Source organism: Limanda limanda, chromosome 18 (genome assembly GCF_963576545.1).
Source record: "Limanda limanda chromosome 18, fLimLim1.1, whole genome shotgun sequence".
NCBI classification, from domain to species: Eukaryota; Metazoa; Chordata; class Actinopteri; order Pleuronectiformes; family Pleuronectidae; genus Limanda; species Limanda limanda.
The window spans coordinates 12,530,579-12,555,688 of record NC_083653.1 but is presented as its reverse complement, the minus strand read 5'-3'; the positions used below and the strand labels follow the sequence as shown (position 1 = coordinate 12,555,688).

Genomic DNA, 25,110 nt, shown 5'->3' with positions numbered 1-25,110 from the left:
CAAACTCAAGTTCTAGTTCGTGTATGCCTTTATTGTTGTATCGGTTGGCTTTTCCCTCATTACTTTAATAACCTAATTCACAAAAGTTTCACCAGGACAGCCAGAATGAACATTTCACACAAGAGTCAAGCAGCATGACGACCATAAGGCTCAGCTTTGATGGACTGTGATGGAAAAAAACCAACAAAGATACACATTCTTTCTCTTCTGGTTTTGCCCAATGACTGCTGCTGCTCTACAGCCTGGAAAAACAATTACCCCCTGTGCACGCTCACATGCGCGCACACCCTCACACTGAACTGACACTTGAAGAAGAGCTACACTCGGGGCTTTTATCCGTTATGTAATATTTTGGACTGTTGCCAAGGGGTCCTACATGAGAGTTTTTTTACTGTGAGGATTTTGGGCCTTGTTCTCACACACACACACAAGTTTTCGCAGCTGTCCTTATTAGGACCTTGCATTGACTTCCATTTATTGTGGAGATTAAAACCTTAGTCCTCACCTTCACCATGATTCACCCATTACCTTAACTTAACCACAACTCACATTTAAAGCCATAAGCTTAACCAAGACCTTGAATTGAGTCCGATGGATGATGAATCATTGTTTATACTAAGACAAGTCCTAAAGAGGGAACAGGACACACACTCGTGCACACACACACACACACACACACACACACACACACACACACACACACACATACATAGACACACATGCATGCATGGACGCTCACAGAGAGAGCAAACACACAGGCACATGCACAATGTTTTTATTAAGTCTGTAAGAAAAGATAAAAACATCAGAAAAAGTAAAAAAAACATACAATATTAGCTAAAGTTAATGTAAAAAGTAGAATATCTATATCTATATATATATATGTGTGTGTGTTTGTAACTGAGTGACTGATTTTCATTGTGGTTTCACTGGTGTTCAGCTCTGTAAAACCACACTGACTCAGTCTGGCTGCAGGTTCTCACGTCTGCATCTGCTAACATCGCATGTGCCACCATGCGGAGCTGTGATTGGTCAGAAAGATCAGCTCACTGACTCGTGCTGCTGAAACCCCCTTTCCTCAGGTGGCCTGGTGAGGTCAGCATTCCTGTGTCAGAGAGATTTCACATGGTAAAACATAAAGCATATATATGTATCTATTCATATTTATATATAATAACACATTCAGTACACACACACACACACACACACACACACATATATATATATATATGTAAAACAGACTGAGCATGACGAAATAAAACATAGACAGCAAAAAGGACAACATGTAAAAAAGAATACATTTAAAACATATTTCAGGGCTTTTAAAAATATTTTTGAACTCAAAAGTGCTTTTGTTTTTACATATTCATTATTTTTTGTAGCTTACAAAAAATACTACAAATACGATAAGATGATGTATTCATTTGGAGGAAACAGGAGGCGAGTGGCTGCTGTTTGGTGCCACTGTGGCACCCGAAGCGATGGATTTTTCAACTCAACAGCCCAGCGTTGATTGGTCGACGGGCGGAGTGATGTCATCCACTGACAAAACGATAGACGGTATAGACTCCCTGAGACAAACATAGAGAGAGAGAGAGAAATAGAAATAGAGAGAGTGAGAGAGGGAGGCGGAGGGACACAGTCAGAGGGAGACACCAGCGTCGCTTTGGCTGAAATAGTCCCGAGTTGTTTTCCGCTTGTATTGGCCGGTGACAGCTCGTCAGGTTTCTTTCACCTCTGCGGGGAAACTGCTCCTCTGACATGGGTTTGCTGTGATGGTGTTCGCCTCCTGCCTCTGTATGTCTGTCTGCACACTCAGCTGTTAAAGGTAGGAGCCTGCTCTGTGTATTTACTGTGTGTGACAATGGACTTGATCTACCCGGTTTTTACACACATGATCAATACTGTGTCTTTGTAGTCGTGTATCATTCATCATTCATTAATAACGTTTTCCACCTTCACCCTGAGGTGTATGGGAGTCAGCAACTCACATACAAATAGTCCATTTATTTCCCTTTAAACATATTGTCTGACAAACTGAAGCAGTGGTGGAATAGTTAATACTGCTCAGTACATATATTATCATGTCCCATGTGAGTCCTTTTGATAGAAATACTTATTATTGAGATACATTTACATGTCCAAGGTTAATGCTTTTATTTTGTAGTGTTCATGCTATGTGTAGGTTCTACTCCTTGAGGTGTATGTGTTATGCCTGTGTAGTAGTATGAGGAATGATGGGATGAGTGGCCCAGCCAGATTCCATCCTGCAAGTACAAATCTTCATAACTGCAGCTTGTAAATCCATTAAACTAATGAGCATACCACAGCTAAACACTGGCCTTACAGAACAGTGGGGTTTCCTCACAGTCTGAGTGAAGTTGAGGGAAATATGTGATTTTACCAAGTCGGCAGGAGAAGTCTCTGTGTGCTGAGACATTGTTCCTCTTGTTACGTCTCACCTACAACACAAGACAATCTATTTTTGGATGAGGCTCTGCAGCAGCAGTGTGTGGTGTGGCATTGTATCACACCAGATTTCCTCTGCTTTGAAAATCAGCTGTCAGATTTGCAGCTCAGAGCCTCAGCGAAACACAAAATTGATAAGGAGGTCGCCTTCAGGTCACCTTCAATACCCAGACATGGTCGCGTCTTCTCACATTCACCCACTGCTCTAAAATTAGGGCTCTAATTTTTCTATAAGGGGCGTCCTCACGTGGTGGCTTATCCTCATTCCAACTGTACCAAGCCTATATGCTCTGTTATCGTTTTGGGCCGCTAACTGAGGCAAAGTCAAGGTCTGACGCTCTTTCTTGTTTAAAACTGTTTTTTTTAATGGTAAACAAATGGGATTTTTCAGTGTGAAGTAATTGGAGGGGAAACAAGACAAGGCACTTGGACACAAGATTAGGACTGGAATGGAAAAGTTGGGGAATGTATGTGGTGAAATAACAAAGAACATAGAGACATGTTACAACTAAGGGAAACATGTTTGTTTCCAAAGTGGATCCAGGGGTGGGACGAGGGGGGCGCTGGCCCCAGCTGAAATCTGAATGGCCCCTGAAGTGACCTAGTCTTATTAGTAGTCTTTAAAAAACAGAACAAAACAAACAATTTGTAACTTACTAACAATACTTATAATAAATATGATAATTTGTTCAGATTTTTAATTTTCAAAGCTTCTTTTGAAGAAAACAGTCATCTTTGCTCAAAGCTATGGAGCTAGCAGTAAAAAAGGAATAACTTAAATGTGCATCTGACTGAATTAGGAGCGTACACGAGGTTAGACCAATATTTGGCACCTCTTTGTAAAGTTTGACCCCTCTACGGCCCGTGATTTAGATCTCTCTTGTTGAAGTATTTCTTCATCACTCCTCTCATGACATTGTGGGATTGATTACATTTCAATGACAGTGACCAAACAACAACTATTTTTAGATCCCGATTCAGACGTTACTAAATCCTGATGGGTAGTAGAAGAAGTCCCATTGTGTCCAGTCCAACCTAAAATCAGTGAAACAAACAGACAATTCGAGAAATCTCTAACTCTAAGTAAAGCAGACACTGTGTTACTGTGTAGCTTTCAGTCCAGAAACAAATACTGCGTATAGTGTTTGTACAAAATGGACTGACTAAGTGGTACAAAAGCTCACTCTTTGTCAAGCGTGTACACGACTGTATCCATTTCCTTGAAAAAGACGACACCTAGTTCACCTTCGGGCGACGAACACAGATTGGGTCTAACTCGGTCCGTCCTCTGACCTCTGCTGTCCGGGGTTTAGCTGAATGGAAAACAGTTGTGTAGGATTTCCAGACTTATCGGGAAGTGTAAAAGAGGGGGGGACGAGGTCAGAGAGCAGTATGTGGGCCACAGTCTACCCTTCGAGAAATTACCAAAGTGCTAAGGAGAGAGCAGCCCCCATCTCCTCTTTCCTCGGTCATACCAGTCACCTCATCCCACTGCAGTGACGCAGAGCTAAGTGTCTTCAGTGGGTTGACTGACAGACTGAAGGACTCTCGACAGCTGCTGGATAATAAACACCTCCTCCTTTAAAGGTTGAATGAGTTTTAGGCACGGCCACTGTAGTGCCCAGTGTTGACTGATCGTAACCGGGTTATTTAAGGGGCGGATGTGAACCTTTTTTCCTATCAATGTTGTTAATAGTTTGAATTCTTAATAATTTATCTTGTTCTGTCTTGTATTTCAATCGTCCCCCCCCCCCCCCCAGACCCGTCAGACCATGAACTATGTGGGACAGTTGTTCGTCCAGGTCAAGGAGCTGTACCGGGGCCTCAATCCCGCCACCCTCTCCGGCTGCATTGACGTCATCGTCGTGAGACAGCCCGATGGCTCGCTGCAGTGCTCGCCCTTCCACGTTCGCTTCGGCAAGATGGGCGTCCTCCGGTCCCTCGAGAAAGTGGTAACAAGATGGAAACACAAAGGGATTTGCCCTTTAAGGTGGAAGTGATTCATCATCATTCTAGGTTGCTCAACTTTTGAATTCTCGTCTCACCTCAGGTTGACATGGAGATCAATGGGGAACCGGTGGATATGCACATGAAGCTCGGGGACAATGGAGAGGCATTCTTTGTGATAGAAACAGAAAACGATCAGGTATGGAGAACATTAGTTTTCCTTCAAGGTGCTATGGCTGTAATTCTGTGCTGCATGTTACGATGTGTTCTCTTCTGTGTACAACCAACAAACCTGTCTGTGTGTTGGTTGGGTCGTATGTTTGTTTGGGATCAAGATTACGCAAAAACAACTTGACGGATTTACACGTAACTTGGTGGAAGGATACAATATGGGTCAGTGAAGAGCCCATTAGATATTTTGGTGCAGATCTAGATCAGGGGACAGCTCAAGTATGTTTAAAGGGACTCTTACCTTTGTTGCATTTGAGAATTACAGCACATTCAAATCATCCCGCCTTCCTCCAATGCCCCACCCCCTCGTTCCCCTCCGCGGTGTTTTTTTGAAGAAACTTTATTTACAAGCAGACTTACAACATACTGCCTCCGCGCACGCACGTGAGTTTTTGTTTACCAAAGCAATGGATTCGGTAAGTTATATACATTTACATTCACATGCCTTGATGACGCGGGCCCGAATGCGCCACAAGAAGCAGACGGAAAACCTGCATGTCCATGCAGCAAACAGACAGGTCTGTCGGCCAATAAGGTCCTTCGGTCCGAAGAATTTTATTGGTTGAAGTTTTCACTAAATATTATGAGAGTGAAATAATTGTTTGTTTTTACTCCTGGTGAAAATGCAACAAAGGTAAGAGTCCCTTTAACTTAGCAAGATCGAAAGTTTTTTGACATTCTCATTAATTTCTCAGGGAATAATTCATGGGTCTCAATAAAGGAACTCAGTCACATGGTGAGGACTGATATCTATGAATCTGTTGAATTTGGTGCAGCTTGATTGAATTTAAGGGGACTGTGGGGACTTTAGTCATGGTCTTATTAGATAGCAATAGTTAAGGTGAACAGGAAATGTGGGGAAAGACATACAGGAAAAGGTCCGGCCTTGTTGGATCTAGACTTCCTGCTCAGGGCTTCTGGTCAGAGTGCTGCCAAGTCATCTTAATTTGAAACGGAACTACCATCCTTTGCACCAAATGAAAAACTGCCCTGAGGGCTTTAATACTTTCCAAAATGTCTCGACTGTTATATCCGTCTGGATTCATGTGCCTAGATAACTTGTCAGTGGTGCGTGACGATTCGAATGAAAACAAGATTTGGAAAGAAAACATTTCAAACATCACTCTCCACCCTCTGATGCCATGAAACCCAGACACACCCATGTTTACAACTGAGAGATGTTATCCAATCTACCTTCTCCTGCCGACCAGGCCGTAGTAGTTTGAACAAGGTCACGCTGTGTGCAGAGTTGGCACGGCAGCCAGGAATTTCTTGCTTTCCCTTTTGGCTAAACAGCAATCCTCTGTTCATCAGCGAGTCAGAGTCGTCACTGAGGTTCTCTGACCTGAGAGCCGTGGCCTTAAGATCGAGGATAGACCAAGAGAGGAAGTCCCTGGAAATATGCGTATAGAGAAATCGAAAGGATGTTTAGAATTTGGCTATTAGAGGAATGGTTGACAAGTTAAACAGATGAAGTCAGAAGTCCTCAAATGAGAATCGAGGGAGAACAGATCAAAACTCGGTTTACAATTCACGGGAGAAGTAGCCAGTTTTAATCAGGCCCTGGAATGCTGCTGCTTCCAGTGGTTGCATTTGGTTTGCCCAAGATCTTAAGTCCCAGATTTTAAGAGCCACGTCACGCACACTATCATCATGTGTGCAGCTGAAAGACATAAACAAGTGTAGAACAAACGATGTCAGCTCCAGCAAGGGAAATGTATGTCCCTAGAGGGGTGTCAGATTATTATTACCAGACGATGGAAGAGAAAGGAGAGGGGAGGAGCTCTGTTTCTTTGAATTCTTTTTTCTTGGAACAGGGAAAGAAAACGTTAGCGAGCATTGTCGAACCACTAATCATACGGTTGTAGCTCAGTTTTTCCTCTCCCTTTTTTTTTTCTCTCTCTCTTTCTCTCTGTCTGCCTCTTTCCATACATCTGCACACACACACACACACACACACCCCGACACATAAACACACAGAGAGTTATGCTTCCCCTGCTCTGACAGCAGGAGAGCTTCCTGGAAAGACTTTTACTTTTACTAGAAGACTTTTCCTTTCCTAGAAGGAGGGAAAAAAACTGTTCTTACTCAAACAGTTGGAAGGGAATGTTTTGGATTTGCTGTTTTGGATTTGCTGACGAATTCTTTCAGCAAACAGTTTGGCAGTGTCTGTGCATATTTGTCTCGGACCACTAGCAAAGAGTCGTGTTTCAGTCGTGTTTAAGAGTTTTACAATCCAACTTGTTTGCTAAAAAAGTTCAAAAGCATATAAAGGTTTAATCAGTGCAGGACCTTTTCCATAATTTCAGAATGTGTCCGACTGTAATGGAAACCTTGGGCGCCGATGATAATACTGTACTAGGGAGTATAAAATTCCAAACGCAAATACATAGGTGAATGAAAAGAAAAACACTCTTTTTAATTCTATTTCTCGCTCCAACAGGAAGTGGTTCCCTCCTACCTGGCCACCTCTCCGATCATGTCGGACGGGGCAGCTCTCATGGGGAAGAGCTCTGGGCTTCCCGTGCAGACGCTGGGCTCCGCAGGGAGCAACGGGGAGCCTGGCGGCGGGATGATGAAGAAGAGGAGGAAGAGGAGGAGGAAAGCCCGGGCGGACAACGTGAGGAGAGGGGAGAGCGGAGACTACTCCGGAGACGAGGACATGTTCACCATAGACATCAGCTCCGACGAATGCGCGGAGATGGAGAGCAACAGGTGAGGAAGAGTAGAGACACCTCCGCTCTTCTTACGAAACCACAGCCGCATAGGACATCCTAAACAATGGACATGAAAACAATTGAACATGTATTTACCTAGCTGTGTCTATCTACTCAAGAGAAGTTACATTGTTGTACAGCAACACAAAATACGTCAACTAGAAAGGCCACGGTTTACCAGTGACAATTTGTAAAGAAATGTGAAAAAAACACAAAAATGTATTGGTTTCTTCCCAGGTCTAGGCCCCATACTTTAACCAAGTTTAGTGGAAATCAGTCTGGCAGTGTTTGCATAATGTTAACAAGCAAAGCCACAAACAGACAGAAGTGAGTAATTATAGTGTGGGAAATCAGTGTAAGCAAAGAGGAAAAGCTTTACACGTGACACAGTAAGGAAGCGAGGGAATAGGAGGACAGGGAGGTGGTGAGATAAAACGTACAACTTCTCACTGGAATGAGCCTGGAGAGCAGCTGTCGAGGAACCGGAGCCTGGAGAACCAGAAGCTTCCAGCTGTGGCGCTGCCACTTACACACTGATAAAGCACTTCAAACCCCACAGAAACCCCTCCGTCAGCCGTTGTGATTACCACTGGATAGGAAAGAGGAAGCTTCACGTATGAAAAGAGGAAACATTGTCATTGTGTGTGTGGGTGTTTTTGTGAATGGGCGACTGCTGACTTATGTCTACACACATGTGCGCCGCTGCCAAAGTGTAACTTGGCCTCCGCTGTGCATCGGAGCACTGGAGCCAAAATGGGTCAGGCATGTAGCTATAGGAGACGTATTGAATGCGGGTGGTCCACTTATCATGAATGCAGCAGTTGTAAAGTCGAGCCCCTGAGGACAAGAGTTGTTTTCATCTCTGCTGCTCTCTACTGTAAGAAAACAACACCCTGATGTTTCATGTGGGTCACAGTGAATTCAGTTATTGGCCCATGAGGAATAAGATGATTGTAAATGTGGCGTTAGCAAAGACATGTTTGCTTTGTCACTCAGCAGAGCTCATACCTCCACTTAGACCGAACAGTCTCCACATTAAACCACAATTACATTCACTAGATCCAGATTTTTATTTGGATCAGATAAATATGAATCTCCTAAACAGTTTTCGCATAATCCTTCTAACTAACAGACAAACTCAGAGGAAAACATGAGCTCCTTATTTTTACCTCTTTTTTTATGGATTTATTCTTTTGTCTAAATATCCCTGGTAAAGCTTGTCTTGGAGAACAGATCGACTCACATGACATTCAAACATCTTTAGAGCTCAGTATAAATCTCACTGAACTGTGGCTGCATGACATGTTTCCAGTGGAACAAGTAAAGGCAAGATTTATGTGGGTCTTAAAACTTGCTCTGGGAAATAGGTAAAAACTGCAGGGTTAATTATAGCCCTGAACAAAATATAGAGGCAAGACAAAAGAAAGAATCACACATGGATAGTTACATGATGTTTTTCTGTGTGTGTGTGTGTGTTTTCCAGGTCTTCTTCTCGGGATGTCTTAAGAGACGAGACAAACGTCGGTTCGACCAGCGGCTCCTTCAAACAGGCTGGAGTCTACACCCACTCAGATGGAGGGTGGAGTCCCATCCACAGGTGCCCAACCCACACAAGCAAACATGTACACACACCTACAATTAAGCGGAACGAAAACAGATGTTTTAAGCCCCTTTTTCACTGCTAAAAAAACTCAGTAACACCCGCTAACATCTGGCTACAATTCCGACTCAGTAGTAAACACAGGTTCTTACAGACTCTGGCTCCAATCGGCCCAGGATTGAAACATGACTCCTGGGTGAACGCGCTAATTTATTCTTCCTCTCTATTCCGGCAGTCTAGACTTTTATAACAATCATTGTAACTGCTTACTACTGGTCTCCATGGTGCACACTTATGTTGTGACGCCAAACATGACTCGCCATGGGAAAACACAAAGAACGGCAAACTCCTCTGCTGACAATGGAGAATCCCCTTTTTCGTCTCTTCCTCTCTCAGCCCCGGAAACTCTCGTCCCACGTCCCCAAAGAGTGACTCTGAATTGTTGACCAAGCCGTCAGACAACCAGAATCCAGCCATGCACTGGGCGTGGGGAGAGCTGCCCCAGGCCGCCATGGTAACCAGCATCCACCGTGCACACACAGAACAACAATATTGTGGTTCAGTTAGTACATGTTTCAGTGTTTTTATTGTAATGTCATTATCATCATAGTTCTATTCCCTGTTTCTTGCAGCCGTCCTTCCTCCAAGTGAGGTCCGACCCTCCACTAGTGTGTCCCGTATCCATCCCCGTGTCTGACAGCACCCATTTTCGTGTGATCACTCATGAGACGTCTTCAGAGGCCCCGTGTGAAATATCAGCGCTTCAGCTGCTGATGTCGGAGGACACGGCCGTCACAGAACAGACGGTTGTCACATTTGGGATGGAGTCAGAATCCACGAGGATGGAGTCTCAGACCGTCACCCCAGAGACGCAGGTGGCGACGGTGGAAAGTGTTGCTGCTCGTATGATGGCCGACCTGGAGGAGGCGCTGCCGCAGACGCTTGGCAAGTCTGACTCTCCATCCAAGAGAAAAGGTAACATTCAAAGGAGAATTTAAAAACATAATAATAACACAAAAACACATTATCTAAGCAGCCATCATTTCATTTGCTGAGGTTTTAATGCGTGTAAAGCTCCTTCTGCAATAAAGATCAGTGGAATTTGAATGACAGTTACTCATGATCGTTGAACCCCAAATTATGCTGTTGAGGTATTAAAGATCATTTTGGGTGCTCCGCTAACCAAATATTCGTCCATGCATTGGTGAAAAGTTTGTGGTGTTTTTGTGTGAATTAATTAGTTTTTTCAGTCATGCACATGATCAATAAAAAGCATTAAGATTAATGTGTTTTTCAAGTTCAATTACTGAAAGAGTCTTTGCTCAGTTGTAGACAAGAGGAGCCGCCATCTTGGTTCAGATGGGATTTACCTGGATGACATCACAGATCTCGAGCCTGAAGTGGCAGCACTTTACTTCCCTAAGAGGTACATACACACACACACACACACGTACACAAAGACTCACAAAGATTTACGTGTTATAAGTTTTAACGCAATTATATCTTGTCGTAGTGACGGCTGTGCAGCCGTGAGGAGCATGTCGGACCCGGGCCTCCACAGCTCCAGTCAGTCCCCGCAGTCGGTCAGCTCTGGAGGAGACAGCGGCATGGACAGCTACTGCGACCTCATGTCAGACCTGCCGTCTATCGCTATCTCTCTGTGCGGAGGCCTCACTGACAACAGGGAGATCACAAAAGGTAAGAATCTCATCCTGACGGAGGGATGACAGCAAGCTAGATCAGGGTCCTGGAAGGATCCGTTTATATTGCAAGGGCTTGACCCGTTACCTCTTATTATCTCCAAGTGAAATACGGACCCACCAAGACCTGTTAACATATGTCCCGCTACCCGACTAGATATTCAAGCTGAGATGAATCCTTGCGGTTGACTAGCTTTTATATAAGCTGATTTAGAAATTATTGTGCAAAAATTATTGCACAATAATTTCAATATCTGATTTTGTTAAATTCCCACCTGGTGACCGCCCTGGTTTATTTAACTTTTCAATCGTACATTTGAATTAACATTATCTTTTGCACGTTAAACAAATGTTAGTTGTACCTGACCTTGTGCAGGACTCTCAGCTAAATGTCATACACCCTGACATGAACATGACCTTTGTGTGTGTGTGTGTGTGTGTGTGTGTGTGTGTGTGTGTGTGTGTGTGTGTGTGTGTTCACAGAGCAGTTCCACGAGAAAATTATCTCCTACCAGCAGTTCGCAGAGAACCCCTCCCTCATCGACGACCCCAACTTGGTTGTAAAAATCGGCTCCAAGTAAGACATGCACACTTTGAACGAGTGAGAAAAAAGTTGCAGCAGCGTTTTTAGAAATGATATAAATATATTTTGGTATGCTCCCTCAGGTACTATAACTGGAGCTCTGCGGCTCCACTTATGCTGGCGATGCAGGCCTTTCAGAAACCTCTGCCAAAGGTAAGAAATCAATATGCACACATAGCACAGATACTGGTTGTTTTACCTGAATACCACCCCCTCTTTTGGCTAAAACTGGTACTGCATCATGTAAATCTGTATCTTAACACACATACGTCTCCTTCATCTATTCATGATGGGGCTTAATATCAAGTGTAACCTGGATCGCACATCTTAAATGTTATTATTTCAACCTCAAACATCCTTTGAATCTGCTCTCTTTGGGAACTCGAGTTAAACTTTGTTCTCCTCTGTTCTCCTCCCTTTTATTTTATTGCTCCCTCCTTCTCTTATCCATCGCTTCATCCATTCATCCGTTATTTAGTTCTCATGCCTCACTTACATTTGCTCGGCCTTGGACCTTCTTCTTTGTTATCTGACCAGTGTGCTGGACTACAGCTCTGTACGTCAGAGTCCCCCCCCACACACACACACAAACACACACAAACACACACACACACGCCCTCTATCACTCCGTTTATTTATTATCCTCATTTCAGCAGCAGACACATCTTTGTTTCTGAGTTAGTGTTTGTTGATTTGTGGTCGGGTTTCATTTTTTTAAGTATGTTTTTTTATGGTGTTGTGTTGGTTGTGGCTGTTTGTGTGTGGGTGTGTGTGTGGTTGTGTGTGTGTGTGTGTGTGTGTGTGTGCTCTGCTCCAGGCTGCAGTGGAAAACATCATGAAGGAGAAGATGCCCAAGAGAGGGGGGAGGTGGTGGTTCTCCTGGAGAGGCAGGAACAGCGGCAACAAATCGGTATTTTCTACATTTTCTGTTCATAAAAGAAATGTTGCTGTAGCTCTTTTTGGTTTGTTTGCAGCAATAGACATCACAAACAAGTGACTGTTACTTTTGCAGGAAAAGAAAAATGCAGTTTCACTTTCATTAACACCGTTTTTTCTCTTGTAGGATTCGATGTCGGAGTGTGCCGCGTGTGGCTCTGCTGAGCAGCCTGGGACAATGACAAGCAGGTAAGAAGTCTATAAATAACAAAAAATGCACCGAACAGCCTCCTGGTGAAGCGTCCTATAAATATCAACCTCTCACTCTGAAAATAGGCACAAAGAAGAATCTTCCTCAAGTGATGAAGACCTCAGAGCAGCCAATCAGACCTCTACCAGCGTCCAATCCGAGCCGGGGCTGGCATCAGGGGGCGTGTCTTATAAGAAAACCCTACGACTCACATCAGAGCAGCTGGTGAGAATTTTGTTTGAAGTGGAGAATCAATCTGTGTAGCATCATATATCACTTATTATTCTCATCTCTTGCCTCTCTCTCTCTCTCTCTCTCTCCCTCTCTCTCTCTCTCTCTCTCTCTCTCTGTCTCTCTCTCTCTCTCTCTCTCTCTCTCTCTCTCTCTCTCTCTCTCTCTCTCTCTCTCTCTCTCTCACACACACACACACACACACACACATACATACACACAGGAGTCTCTCCAGCTGCAGGATGGGCCGAACAATGTAGTGTTCAGTGTGACCACTCAGTACCAGGGAACCTGTCGCTGTCAGGGAACCATCTACCTCTGGAACTGGGACGACAAGATAATTATCTCCGACATAGATGGAACCATCACCAGGTCAGTGAATATACAGATATATATATATGTAATTTGTGTGCGTATATATAGTGCTGATATAGCATACTTAGTTTGAGGTGAAAATAGATGATATATGTTCATATAGACCTAAACAACCTTTTAATGGATGTGAGGATTCAGCAGAATGAAAAAAATCATTAATAAATTTAAAAAAATCGTTTTTATGCATTGTTGATAATGAGGCACTTTTTCCATTTCGATTTTAAAGGTTAAAGTGAGGAGATGGGCCGAGCCGGTCGGCTTAATCTAACCATAAAGTATAATAACTAACTTTCTCAAATATTGCTTGTGTTTGTCTCCAGGTCGGACACATTGGGTCACATCCTGCCCACACTGGGGAAAGACTGGACCCACCAGGGCATCGCACAGCTCTACCATAAAGTCAGCCAGTAAGCACTCATCTATTAACACACATCTCATTGTTTTTATCAAGTTAAAAAAAATAATTAGCAAAAAGCATAGGGGGAAGTTGCAAGATGGTTTAGACAGGCAAAATCTAACTGAAAATATGAGGCCGTTTTTACAACCATAGCTGATCGTGTGACTGTCTCCATTAGAAACGGCTACAAGTTCCTGTACTGCTCAGCTCGAGCCATCGGCATGGCTGACATGACCAGAGGTTACCTGCACTGGGTCAATGAGAGAGGCACCATGCTCCCGGTCGGCCCCGTCCTTCTGAGCCCCAGCAGCCTGTTCTCAGCTCTGCACAGGTCTCACATCCACACAGACACACATGCACATATTTCTTCAAATCCACCTTTCATTGCTCTCTGTGACACGAGAGTTGTTGTTTTGTGCTGGATGTTGTTACATCCTCGTGGTGTGTGTGTTTGACAGGGAGGTAATCGAGAAGAAACCAGAGAAGTTCAAGATTGAGTGTCTGAATGACATCAAGAATCTCTTCTACCCCAACAAGCAGCCCTTCTATGCAGCGTTTGGCAACAGACCAACGGTACACACACACACACACACACAAACTCACACACACATACACACACAAACACACACACACACACACACACACATCTGCACATCTTATACAGTATAATTGATAGTTTTGGGTATAAGATTTGTTATGTTTTAAGTTTTTCCGATTGAAAATATTAATGCGGGTTGTTAAATATCTGTTTAAATGAGATGTGTATTATTTCTAACATAAAATCCTTTTCCTCTTGTATATTTGTAGGATGTGTACTCCTACAAAGAAGTAGGAGTACAACTGAACAGGATTTTTACAGTGAATCCTAAAGGCGAGCTGGTGCAGGAGCACGCCAAGACCAACATCTCATCGTAAGCCATCACCTCCACTGGGGGAAACGTTGTTATTACTTTACATGAAATGTTGAGTTTAAACATGTGTTGTGTCTGACTCTCGTTTCTTTCCAGGTACGTACGTCTCGGGGAGGTGGTGGATCACGTGTTCCCCCTGAAGATGCGCGCCTCCTCCTCGGACTTCCCCTGCTCGGACACCTACAGCCACTTCACGTTCTGGAGGAATCAGCTCCCCCGTGTGGATCATCAGGGAACGACGCCTCCCCAGAGTCCCGGCCCCAGCAGCTAACCGCCTGAGGCCTGCTGAGCCACTTCTTGGCGGGCGGAGTGACTGAGCTGCAGCTGTCATGTGGACAGTGATGGTTACGTGTGCGTGATATGGATTTATTTGTAGATTTTTATGACACCGTCGAGCGTCTGAATAGTCGGCCATTCTGCTGCAATAGTCTTACAATGCACAATGTGGACGTCAGCGCACTTTGATGAAAAGATGGCCTTCGGTGTCACCTGTATGTATATGAGAAATAATCATAATTTATTCAGGCAGCTTAGCACATATTATTTTTTGGAGTGATTGTTGAGTATTTCAGTAGATCAACTTTCTGTTTGCACACGAATAGTTAACAGACAATAAGCGCTTCATCCAGACTTCAGAAAGAAAGTTATTTAAACATGTAGAATTTATTTTCTTACTCTGAACTTGGAGACTGTTAATATGATATATACATGCAAGCTGGTTTCACATTATAGAAATATATGCAGCACTTGTTATTCTGTTTGAAAGGAATCAGTATTAGTTATTTAGGACGTTACAATGTATTACAGCGCAGAATATACTGTAGATAAGCATCTATGTAGCTTGAATAGCCGACAAAAGAAGGTTTGTTATGAAGATGGTTTGAATGAATATGTATTGTCGAGACAATGATGACAAAACAACGAAGCACAATCTTTTTAAAGGTCACAGCCATGAGATTTCTCGGTGTCTCTAAGAGGAGTTGCTGAATCATGTCGTTTTGTTGAGAATGTCATTTCCACGGCAGCCTTGGTTAAGTGTCTTTTAATTTATTTATAGGAAAACCGGTGATCCTCTCACTTGTGTTTTCCACTTTTTGTGATAAATGACACGACAAGCAACCGACTGACGTGAAAATGTTCGCTCGCCGTTGGTTCTTTGACTGTGTTGTTACTGCCATTCCTTCGAAAATAGGACTCAAAGCAAACCTGACTCTGGAAATCCTCATCAGACTCAACCCAGTGTAAAGAGGACAGCAGGCCTATTGGTATTAAAGTTACAGACATGGGAAGAAGAACAGTTATTTATTTCAACACCACACACCAATATGAGGTCATTAATGTGAGCCGCTGTCCACATGTCCTACATCACTGACCTGATCGTCAGTGCTGCGAGTACACCTGTAGATTATGAGAGTTTGTATATAACGCTTTAATATGCTGATATTATTCTTTCTATGAAAGAGCTAAAAATAGCCTCAAAGTGTTTTATTTTTTGCCTGAACTGTGAACAGGATCGATCATTTGCTCAATCCCTCTATCGACCGGTTCACTGTTAAATCTGTGTATTCAAACTCAATAAAAATGCCTTGGATCAACAGCAAGTGTCGGTTAATTCATTTACCTTTTATAACATTGATGGTTTATCCACCTTCATATATAAACACTGAATTAGAGACTGAAGAGCAATAACCGGTTTCTTAACTGTATTCATGTGCGATGCAGGCTGATCGGATCAGGCCTCATCATTCCAGTCTCGGTTTCTTCCCCAACAATTCATGCTCATGAATCTTTTGCTTAATTCATGAAATAATTATGTAGATACACTGCAATTATTTTGATTGGAATCAGGTTTTCTGACAAATCACTGGAGAGAGCTTGAATGATCTCATTACCAACTTGAAAATAATTAATATTTCATTTCAGCCCCTGTGGATATCAGAATCTGACTTTGTATACAAACATTAGTTGGTTGTGCACAGTACGTCGGGTGCATTATTATTATTATTATTAAGGTTAAGAGTATTATTATTATTATGGTTAGGACTATTATTATTATCTGTATTATTATTAATATGATTGTAAATTTATGTTGTGACTAATAATGCATTTACATTTTAACTTTAAATGTAATATGGGGGTTATTAGAGGTCATGGGGGCTGAACATTTACAATATGGAGGAGGAGGAGTTTCTAAATCCCAGCGACACCATTGGCCCGGGCCCCAGGGCTCTGCTGCTGCCCGCATCCACCACGGGGTGCGGGGGAGTGAGGAATCTAAAGAGAGCCAAACATAAGGGGAAGAGGACAGAGACACATGCACCTGCGCGTCTTTGTCAGTGTGTTTGTGTGTGTATGCGTGTGTGTGTGTGTGTGTGTGTGTGTGTGTGTGTGTGTGTGTGTGTGTGTGTGTGTGTGTGTGTGTGTGTGTGTGTGTGTGTGAGTGTGAAGGAGAATGACGCACACGGTAAGACACAGTTTGTTGTCATGCAGATCACTTGTTGCATCTTAAGTAGCTGCAGACTTTTTAAAACCTACTTGTAACTATTATTATTAGGTAGAAGCTAATGTGGGACTTTTTGTGGTTTGTGGCGAGTGAACTCAGATCTGAGCAGAGCTGAAGATCAGTGCTGCTGTTGCTGACATTATTAAAAGTCCATGTTGCCTAATAGCTCTCATACCACTCAGCATTAGAAGGTCAAGGTACAAAACACTGCAGATAGTGGGTTAGTGTTTTTTTTTGTTTTAAAGAAACAGTTCTTGCAAAATAAGCTTGTATCGGATATGTTTTCCTTTAATTTCCTATTTTAAACAATTCTATACTGCCTCTCACACAAAGAAAAATCTATAACCTATGGATAAGATTTTTCTTTCCAATTCAAAAATTGAACCTTGATTGAAGATGTCTGATCCTTCAGTGAAAGTGTAAATCTCAATGAATTTGCTCTGGAGGATTCAGTTGTTCTACAGTTACACATCAGTTTATATTATCAAGATAAATGTCATATTTTATTATTGACTTTAAAGACTGCTATTGCTATTCATGAAAATTATGTTGCAATAATTATTGATATTGTTTTATGGCCGAGCCCTAAATCATTCTACGGAGAGATACTCAAATCTCCAAGTTAAGCCATAATATGCAGAATCTCGCTGAAGTAACTTTTCTCACGGCTCTATAACCTCCATGTTTAATGGTGATGTAGAACAGATCTATACTGAATGTAACTTCAATGACTTTATTTATACTAATATTAATTCACAACCAAATAATGGCTTGTTTTTCCTCAGTTTGTTTGAACCTGATAGTTCAATAGAAATTTAAATATTAGTTGTCTGTGTTGCTGGTTGTTATTTGGATCCACATCAACGTAACTTCTAAAAAACATGTCTTTATTCTAATTGTGTTATTTATTCAGGACAAAGAACCACAAAGAAGGAAATGTAGAGCAGAACGAGATACAATCAATGTATTAACAATAACATGTGAAAGAAACCAATAACAAACATAAGGGTGGGAAGGAGAGGGAAAATAGAGATCCTGGGAACTTCTGTTAAAGGTGTCAAAGATCAACTTTAACATCAGCTCGTCTCCTCTCCGTTCAGAACACGACTTCAGGCAAAGCAAGGATGGATCACGGGGAGGAGTTTGTGGATATCCTGGAGGAGAGGAGGCGCAGCTGGGACCTCGGCCATGCCCTCAGGACCTTTAAACCGCACCCCTACCAAGGGGGGCCACCCTGCTCCACGGCCGAGCTTAACAAAGCCGTGCTGGAGTCCCAGAATCTACGCTACGTGGCCGAAGAGGTGAGAATGTTTGATTTAAAACAAAACGTGAAGTTTCACTCTGCAGCTGAAGCATCATGGGGTCTCCTCCCTGACTCCCTCCTCAGATCGCCATGGAGACGGGGTCGCCGGTGGTGGAGGTGAGGGAAGAGGCTCGCAGGCTTCTGGATGAAATGTCTCACAACCTGCAGCTGAGCTCTATCCGGCTGATGGGCTACACCTTAACCAAGGTGGCCAAGAGGCTCTTCAGCAGCATCTACGTCAACATGGAGGGCCTCAGCATGGTCAGGACCAATCAATGAATGGACAACTTTCCTCTCAAACCGCCAATGACACGACACTTCAGCTCTGTTTTTAATTCCTCTGTCCTCACAGCTCAGAAAAGCCACCCAGGAGACGCCTGTCATCCTGATGCCCAATCACAAGAGCTACATGGACTTCTTAGTCATCTCCTACATCCTGTTCACCTACGACATCCCTGTTCCTGTTATCGCTTCAGGAATTCGCAAGTATCTATTAGGATTGAAACAACAGAGCATTGTAGATCACATACGCTCATATCACAACACCTCGGTTCATTTCTCTGTTTTCCCGTAAAGCTCTATCAGGGATGAAGATGGTGGGAGAGATACTGCGTCGCTCGGGGGCGTTTTTCATCCGCCGCGCCATCGGCTCTGACAAACTGTACTGGGCAGTGCTGTCGGAATACGTCAAAACCATTGTCAGGGTAAGATGATAAACTGGTTCCTCTTTTAGAAAGTGTTCGTCAGCTGCTGTCAAAAGACGCCTCCAACGGTTTGATGTCCTCTCTGTAGACAGGATACGCTCCCCTGGAGTTTTACGTGGAAGGGTTGAGGAGTCGCACACTGAAGTCGCTGACTCCGAAGTTAGGTGAGTGTCCAACATGTTTACTCAGTGTTTGTCTCAGGGTAGTTTCTTTGTTGATTCGAATCTGCAGGTCAACGGTTAAATGTCACTGTGACTTCACAAAAGAGAACAAATTCAAATTTGGCACAAATGTTCACTCACGGATTAACTGAACAAATGCGGGTGGTCAAAGGTCAAGGTCACGGTGGCCTCACAAAACTTCTGGCCTCTCGAATGTGACATCTCAGGTGTGCCTTTAGAGAATTTCTATATATTTAGACCAGTATCACTTGAACTCAAAAGTTAATTGATTAGATGTCAGGGGTCAAAGGTCAAGATAACCTCTTATAATGTCCTCAACTGCAGTTTCTCACACCCGTGCTTACATTGATGATTATTTGAAAACTTTAAAAATAAAAATAAAGTTGTGAAACGGCACATTGTTTTCAAGCATTGGTGGTTCAGTGGTAGAATTCTCGCCTGCCACGCGGGAGGCCCGGGTTCGATTCCCGGCCAATGCATCATCCTTTTTAGGGCAGAAAAGGTCTCTGGTTCGACTCCACGGAGAAACAACAAAAAGACGAACCTGGATCGATCTATCCAAAAATCCAAGAGGATTCTCCCTAACCCTGTCTAGTGCCCCTGAGCAAGGCACCTTACTCCCCCAACATCTGCTCCCCGGGCGCCGTACATGGCTGCCCACTGCTCTGTGTGTCCTGCACCAGATGGGTTAAAAGCAGAGGTTACATTTCCCTCCTTGCATGAGTGTGCTTGTGCATGTCTGTGCATGTGTTTGGGACAAATAAATGTATCTTAATCTTAATCTTAATCTTTATTTTCATTTCATATTTTTATTTCATTACCTTTGGCCCTTGGCTTGCATTTGTTAGTAGGTGCATGTACTGTATATACCTTCATGCATCTGCCCAATGTGTGTTTGTGTGCAGGTATGATGCACATGGTGCTGGAGCCCTACTTTAAGAGTGAGGTGTTTGACACCACACTGGTTCCCATCAGCATCAGCTACGACAGGGTGCTGGAGGAGTCGCTGCTCGCCCACGAGCTGCTGGGTGTCCCCAAGCCCAAAGAAAGCACCACAGTGTGTGCCTGTTTTTTTTGAAGATTTCCATTTATTGCCTTTGCAAACAATCGGACCACGTGACTCCTACTCAGAAAGGTCATGTGTAAATAAAGCTGGTTATACTTGCTTGTGATGCACTTTCAGCTCTCTCTCTCTCTCTCTCTCTCTCTCTCTCGCTCTCTCTCTCTCTCTCTCGCTCTTCAGAGTCTGCTGAAGGCCACCAAAGTGCTCCAGGAAGATTATGGCGCCATGTATGTGAACTTCGGCCGCCCGATGTCAGTCAGACAGATGTGCGAGGGCAAGATTAACCGCTGCCAGTACAACCTCACACCCAGGTCTGACAAGTTCTTCCAAATCTGCATGTGTACCACCCTCAGTATCCAGGGCATGAACTGGGATTTTAGAAATGAGGAGGTTATGAGTTCAAATTCTTTTTTCACACTGTAAGAATTTTCAGTAAATCCACGTCAGAAAAGATCCAAATAATATATTGTAAATAGCTTAGTAATTATTAAATGAATGACACAATATTACTGATCTTCTGGTAAAGTGGTGCTGGCTGTTCCAAAATCAAGGCTGAAAACCAAAAGGAGACAGAGCCTTTACCGTAAAGGCCCCTGAACTTAGGATCAACCTTCCAACCTCAGGCAGCAGGTCCTCTGGTTGTTGAAACACACACCAACTAGAGATGTACATAATTATAAGTTTAACCTTCTAGTGAAAATATGTGTTTTGACTGATTCATAAATGTTTTTACATCCAGGTCAAGATGAGAACCCAAATGTAGACGACACACGGGAGATATTCTAAAAACAGGCTTAGACAACAAGTTCAGTACATGGAAAGGGAGAGGTGTCCTAGAAACACTACTACAAGCAGAAGTCATGGTCAAAAAATAAAACGTCTTTCATCAGAACTCCTTGGAAGATCCCTGGTGCCAGAACCCTCACTGGCAAATAATTTCTTATCAACAGAAGCTTTTAAGATTTTTGGATTCTCTAATTTTCAAATGTTTGGTTGTGTTATGATAATGCATAAGATTGTTTCACTGGATGTGCATGTTTCAAAAAGAACAGAAAAAAACACAACTTAACTCAAGGAGCAAACAACACAAATCCAAAAACCTAACACAAGTAAAACAGGATACAAGTCTATAAATATAAAGACTCCAACAACAACAGCCGAACAGAAAGAGCTGTCTTACTGCACCTATAGTCCGTTTGGCTGTTTGTCTCGTCCTTCCTCCTGCTCACTCCCTCCTCTTCTCCCTCTTTGTTTCTATTCACAGGGATCTGCCTCAGAAGCCCACAGCGGAGGCTCAGGCCTGTGTGAGCTGGCTGGCTCATCTCATGGTGCGGGTCCAAGACGAGGGCTCTGTGATCAGCCCGTGGTCTCTGATGGCCTGCGTGTTGCTCCAGGCTCCGATCACAGCGCTAACCGACGAGGGTCTGCTGTGGCATCAGCTCACTGGAAAAACCCTCTGGCTCAGGAAGCTGGTGCTGGACTGCGGAGCTCGTCTGAACTGGCCTGGTGGGTGAGATTTAACATGAAGCTGCTTTCAGACGTATGTGAGAACCTCCATTACAAATCCCAATATCATATCGTATAAAATATTTTTTTTGTGCTTTATTTATTATTTAAAAAACTGCAATTTTCCACAATTTCAAGGGTTAAAATACTGACATTTGTTTTGTTGTAGTAATCTGAACTGATGTGGGTAATTCATTAATTAATTGAAATTGAAAAATAATATATATACATATAAACAATGTGTTTTATTTGAGTTTAAGGAAGAGGACATTTTTGTGACAAAGGTGCTGATATGATTTTTTATTATTAATGGTTTATTATTTGTTATTTATTTTAAAGGAGCCCTAAGGGTTAAGAAATATGTTTAACATACTTAACTTTATATCTGCAAATGCATCCGCATCAAGCCCGATCACATGAGTGGGATCAGTGTTAAGCTCTGCTCGCTCTGGGCCCTCTGTGAGGATTACTTTCTAGTCCCTTTAGTAACCAGTAGGTGGCGTTCATATTGCATTTGGAGCGAGCCAGACAAGGTAGCTGCAGAGGAAGGTAAGCGAGTGCAGGAAAGTGTCAGCGTCTCACCTGGAGTCTCTGAACGCTCCCTCAGCCTGATGTAGATCAGACAGATTAGATGAATGTGAGTTGGCACAAGTGATCAGATTCACTTAGGAGATGTTCACTGGATTAATGCACTTAAAGGAACTTATCCTTAGAGGACCCCGCCGCGCCTTCTCACTTTACACGTCTATAGCATGTGAAGATTCTCACACACGTGTACATGTATATTTACTATCCTGATTCCCGCCTTTAGCAGACGGTTAATGTTGTAATCGTTCTCTGCAGCACAAACGCCTGACTCGGATGTGATGTCCTCCGCTGTGGCCCTCCATCGCTCCGTAGTTCATCTGAAAGCCGGGCGTGTCTACCTGGTTCAGGAGGAAGAGCCGGCGAGGAGGCATCCAATCAGCCCACAGGAGAGGGTGAAGAGGACGGCGTCTGCGGTGCTGATGCTGGCCTCCTACAGGAATCAGTCGCTGCACGTTTTTGTGCGTCCGGCCCTGGTCGCCACGGCCTTACACATCACACAGAGCACACAGAGGGGTGAGGATCAGACATGATATATCTGTGAAACTGTACATATACCGTATGTTTTCCTCGCGCTTCATTGTGATCCTCCTTTCTGTTCACAGACGAGCTCTTCGCCTTCTTCTGCTTTCTGCAGGAGCTCTTCTCCTACGAGTTTGTCTCCATCCCGGGCGAGTTGTCTCAGGTAACCGGGACAGAGAGGATTATGGCCTTCTTAAATCATGTATGAAATGTTAGCTCACAGCTCCACCTCTGACCCGTTAGGCCCGGTCAGCTGATAAACCAATTAACCAGTAATCTTTTTTACGGATGATGGCTTTTTGAGGTGAGGTTGCTGATATTGAGTGTGTTTGTCTGTCAATCAGGATTTTGAGGAGGCGTGTTCCCTCCTGAAGGAATGTGGAGTCGTCCACATCAGCCAGCAGGAAGTGACGCCTTCAGAGGGGGGGGTGGAGACGTTATCGTTCCTGCGGGCTCTCATTCAACCCTTCATAGATTCATACCAGGTCCTGTCACTTCCTCCCATCGCTGATATTTTTCACAAATCATGGTCACAGATCAAATTCAGGCTATTTTATTTGGAAGATTGTGTAAAAAAGACATTTTTAATTTCAGAATCACTGAGTGCAGATTATCCTTTGAAAGCTTTTAATTTTGTTAATTTATTTGAATGCAGAACATTTCCTTTTCAGGATCATGTTTTTTTTAGACAATATATTACAAATTAACAACTTTCAGGTTCGCAAAAATGAATGAATAACTATAGATAAATACATGATTTAGGGTTGAATTTCAAGCTTTAATTTAACAGAAAGTTAGATGGGAATAGTCTTGAGTCTTCAAATCCAGTGCGTTTTAAAGCTCGTAATTGCAAAGTAAAGTTTAGCAATACATTAATTAATAATGTGCCTACAATTATCTGTAAGGTGCAGGTTTTAATGTCATTAGAGACTCTCCCTCTGTCATTTGCAAATGTTGTTTGGGTTGTTTGGGTCACGCCTTTTCTGGCTGATGGCACCACAATGTTTCACATCTCATTTCTAATCTCCGTAACTGAAAGAAACAATTTAAATAATTTCCTGTCATCTTTTGAAAACGCTACTTTAGACCCACATTTGACATTGTCAGTTTATGATCCTCTGCTTGATGAGGTGTGTTTTTACATGCAGGTGATGCTCAGGTACCTCTCTGAAGAAGGCGTTCAGGTGCTCACAGAGAAACAGTTCCTACCTGCGGTGAGAAACCTGGCTACAAGGCTCATCCTCTCAGGTAAGTACAGAAAGTGTGAGAAACGACCTCTGACCTCTCCAGGCACCTCCAGCTGCTAAGCGTGTCTGTTATTTCGCAGGTGAGCTGGACACCTATGAGGCCCTCTCATCGGACACCCAGAAAAACCTTTTGCTGGCCCTGCGGCGGCTGGAGGTTGTGACAAAGTCCAGGGCGTGAGTAATGAGATCAGCCCCTGAAAGTCTGTTTGGTTTTAAGCTCATTTTCTGAGGTGGTTGAGAAGCTGTAGTCACCTCTGATGGGCGGAGTTACGCACGTTAACTTTCTTCATCCTGTTTTCTCATCACAGCTCCGAGGAGAACGAATTCAGCGTGAACAAAGCTGCCGTCAGAACAATTGGAGACGTACTTTGTAAGTTGTGGGATTTAAAAGAGCATAAAGAAGCTGTTTTGTGTCTGTTGAGGTTTTGCATTTGAGTGTTTTGCTGTTGTTTACCTGGCAGCCTTTTAAAAGACTTAACCTTGTTAACCCCGCCACACAAACAGCAGCCTGAGGGATTTTTCTTCTCCTCTCTCACTGTAGCTGGGAAAATCCCCCCCCAGATGCTCCAGACGACACCTGACGCAAGACTTTAGTCTCTGTTTGGAACGGATCCAACTTCGGGAATCAGCCCACAGTCCTGTTAACCCCTGCTCGACCCTTTTCACCCTTCCTGACATCACATCTTTGTATCTCCTACTCGTCTTCGGTCTGTGCCTTTCCTGCAGCCATCATCAATACAACTGCTGAGACAAGATATATCTATTTAAGATACGTAACTTGGCTGCTTTCCAATCGGTCTCTGGGTTCTCGTTCTCAACCTTTACCTGTCTAAACAGACAATAAGAGGGATAAGAACAGGGATAAGATAATATGCCAAAAAGTGACATTATTGCAGATTTTTTTAACAGCTATAATCAGAAAGAAAGACATTTTAGAGAGACACAAGTGTTTTTCTAGGCCTCTAACTTTGCCATTCTGAATGAATAACTGACTTGTCTTAATATATTTGTAACATTCTGTCTTTGATTAATTATCGATTGACATGCTGACATAGTAAGTGCAGTTAGATAGTAACAACTCAACTTTGTACCAACGTCCATGTAGCGATCAAGGTCTAATTACAATAACGATGTCAAATCACTTTGTTTGAGACGTTTATTTGAACTTCGTTACATCTCAATAAATATGTAAAACAGTTGTAACAAAA

General features: G+C 43.2%; 2 protein-coding genes and 1 non-coding gene across 3 annotated transcripts; all 3 read left to right on the top strand.

Annotated features, from left to right (window-relative positions):
- Positions 1-1,629: 1,629 nt before the first annotated feature.
- Positions 1,630-15,884, top strand: LOC133024576 (phosphatidate phosphatase LPIN1-like). Its single transcript, XM_061091724.1, has 20 exons — positions 1,630-1,828; positions 4,230-4,421; positions 4,520-4,615; positions 7,091-7,362; positions 8,848-8,961; positions 9,361-9,478; positions 9,597-9,939; positions 10,291-10,390; positions 10,478-10,662; positions 11,148-11,241; positions 11,331-11,400; positions 12,065-12,157; positions 12,311-12,372; positions 12,460-12,598; positions 12,828-12,976; positions 13,300-13,386; positions 13,555-13,707; positions 13,835-13,949; positions 14,184-14,287; positions 14,384-15,884. The coding sequence occupies exons 2-20, from the start codon at positions 4,242-4,244 to the stop codon at positions 14,556-14,558; spliced, it is 2,649 nt and encodes an 882-aa protein (XP_060947707.1). The 5' UTR covers positions 1,630-1,828; positions 4,230-4,241; the 3' UTR covers positions 14,559-15,884.
- Positions 15,885-16,667: 783 nt separating this feature from the next.
- Positions 16,668-25,110, top strand: gnpat2 (glyceronephosphate O-acyltransferase 2). The gene is made up of 16 exons (XM_061091020.1): positions 16,668-16,751; positions 17,891-18,091; positions 18,178-18,354; positions 18,446-18,575; positions 18,670-18,797; positions 18,886-18,961; positions 19,885-20,036; positions 20,223-20,353; positions 21,307-21,548; positions 22,392-22,649; positions 22,739-22,818; positions 23,000-23,140; positions 23,804-23,903; positions 23,983-24,076; positions 24,211-24,272; positions 24,444-25,110. The coding sequence occupies exons 1-16, from the start codon at positions 16,740-16,742 to the stop codon at positions 24,494-24,496; spliced, it is 2,037 nt and encodes a 678-aa protein (XP_060947003.1). The 5' UTR covers positions 16,668-16,739; the 3' UTR covers positions 24,497-25,110.
- trnag-gcc (transfer RNA glycine (anticodon GCC)) lies at positions 19,388-19,458 on the top strand. The gene has a single exon. It is a non-coding gene; the product is annotated as a tRNA-Gly (tRNA).

Excerpts from the sequence above, each read along its gene's own strand:
- LOC133024576 (XM_061091724.1), top strand. The coding sequence starts at position 4,242 with ATGAACTATGTGGGACAGTTGTTCGTCCAGGTCAAGGAGCTGTACCGG. Across the intron at positions 8,962-9,360 it reads GGGTGGAGTCCCATCCACAG|CCCCGGAAACTCTCGTCCCA; the intron begins GTGCCCAACCCA and ends TTCCTCTCTCAG. Across the intron at positions 12,599-12,827 it reads GACTCACATCAGAGCAGCTG|GAGTCTCTCCAGCTGCAGGA; the intron begins GTGAGAATTTTG and ends ACATACACACAG.
- gnpat2 (XM_061091020.1), top strand. Across the intron at positions 18,355-18,445 it reads ACATGGAGGGCCTCAGCATG|CTCAGAAAAGCCACCCAGGA; the intron begins GTCAGGACCAAT and ends CTGTCCTCACAG. Across the intron at positions 23,141-23,803 it reads CCTTCATAGATTCATACCAG|GTGATGCTCAGGTACCTCTC; the intron begins GTCCTGTCACTT and ends TTTTACATGCAG.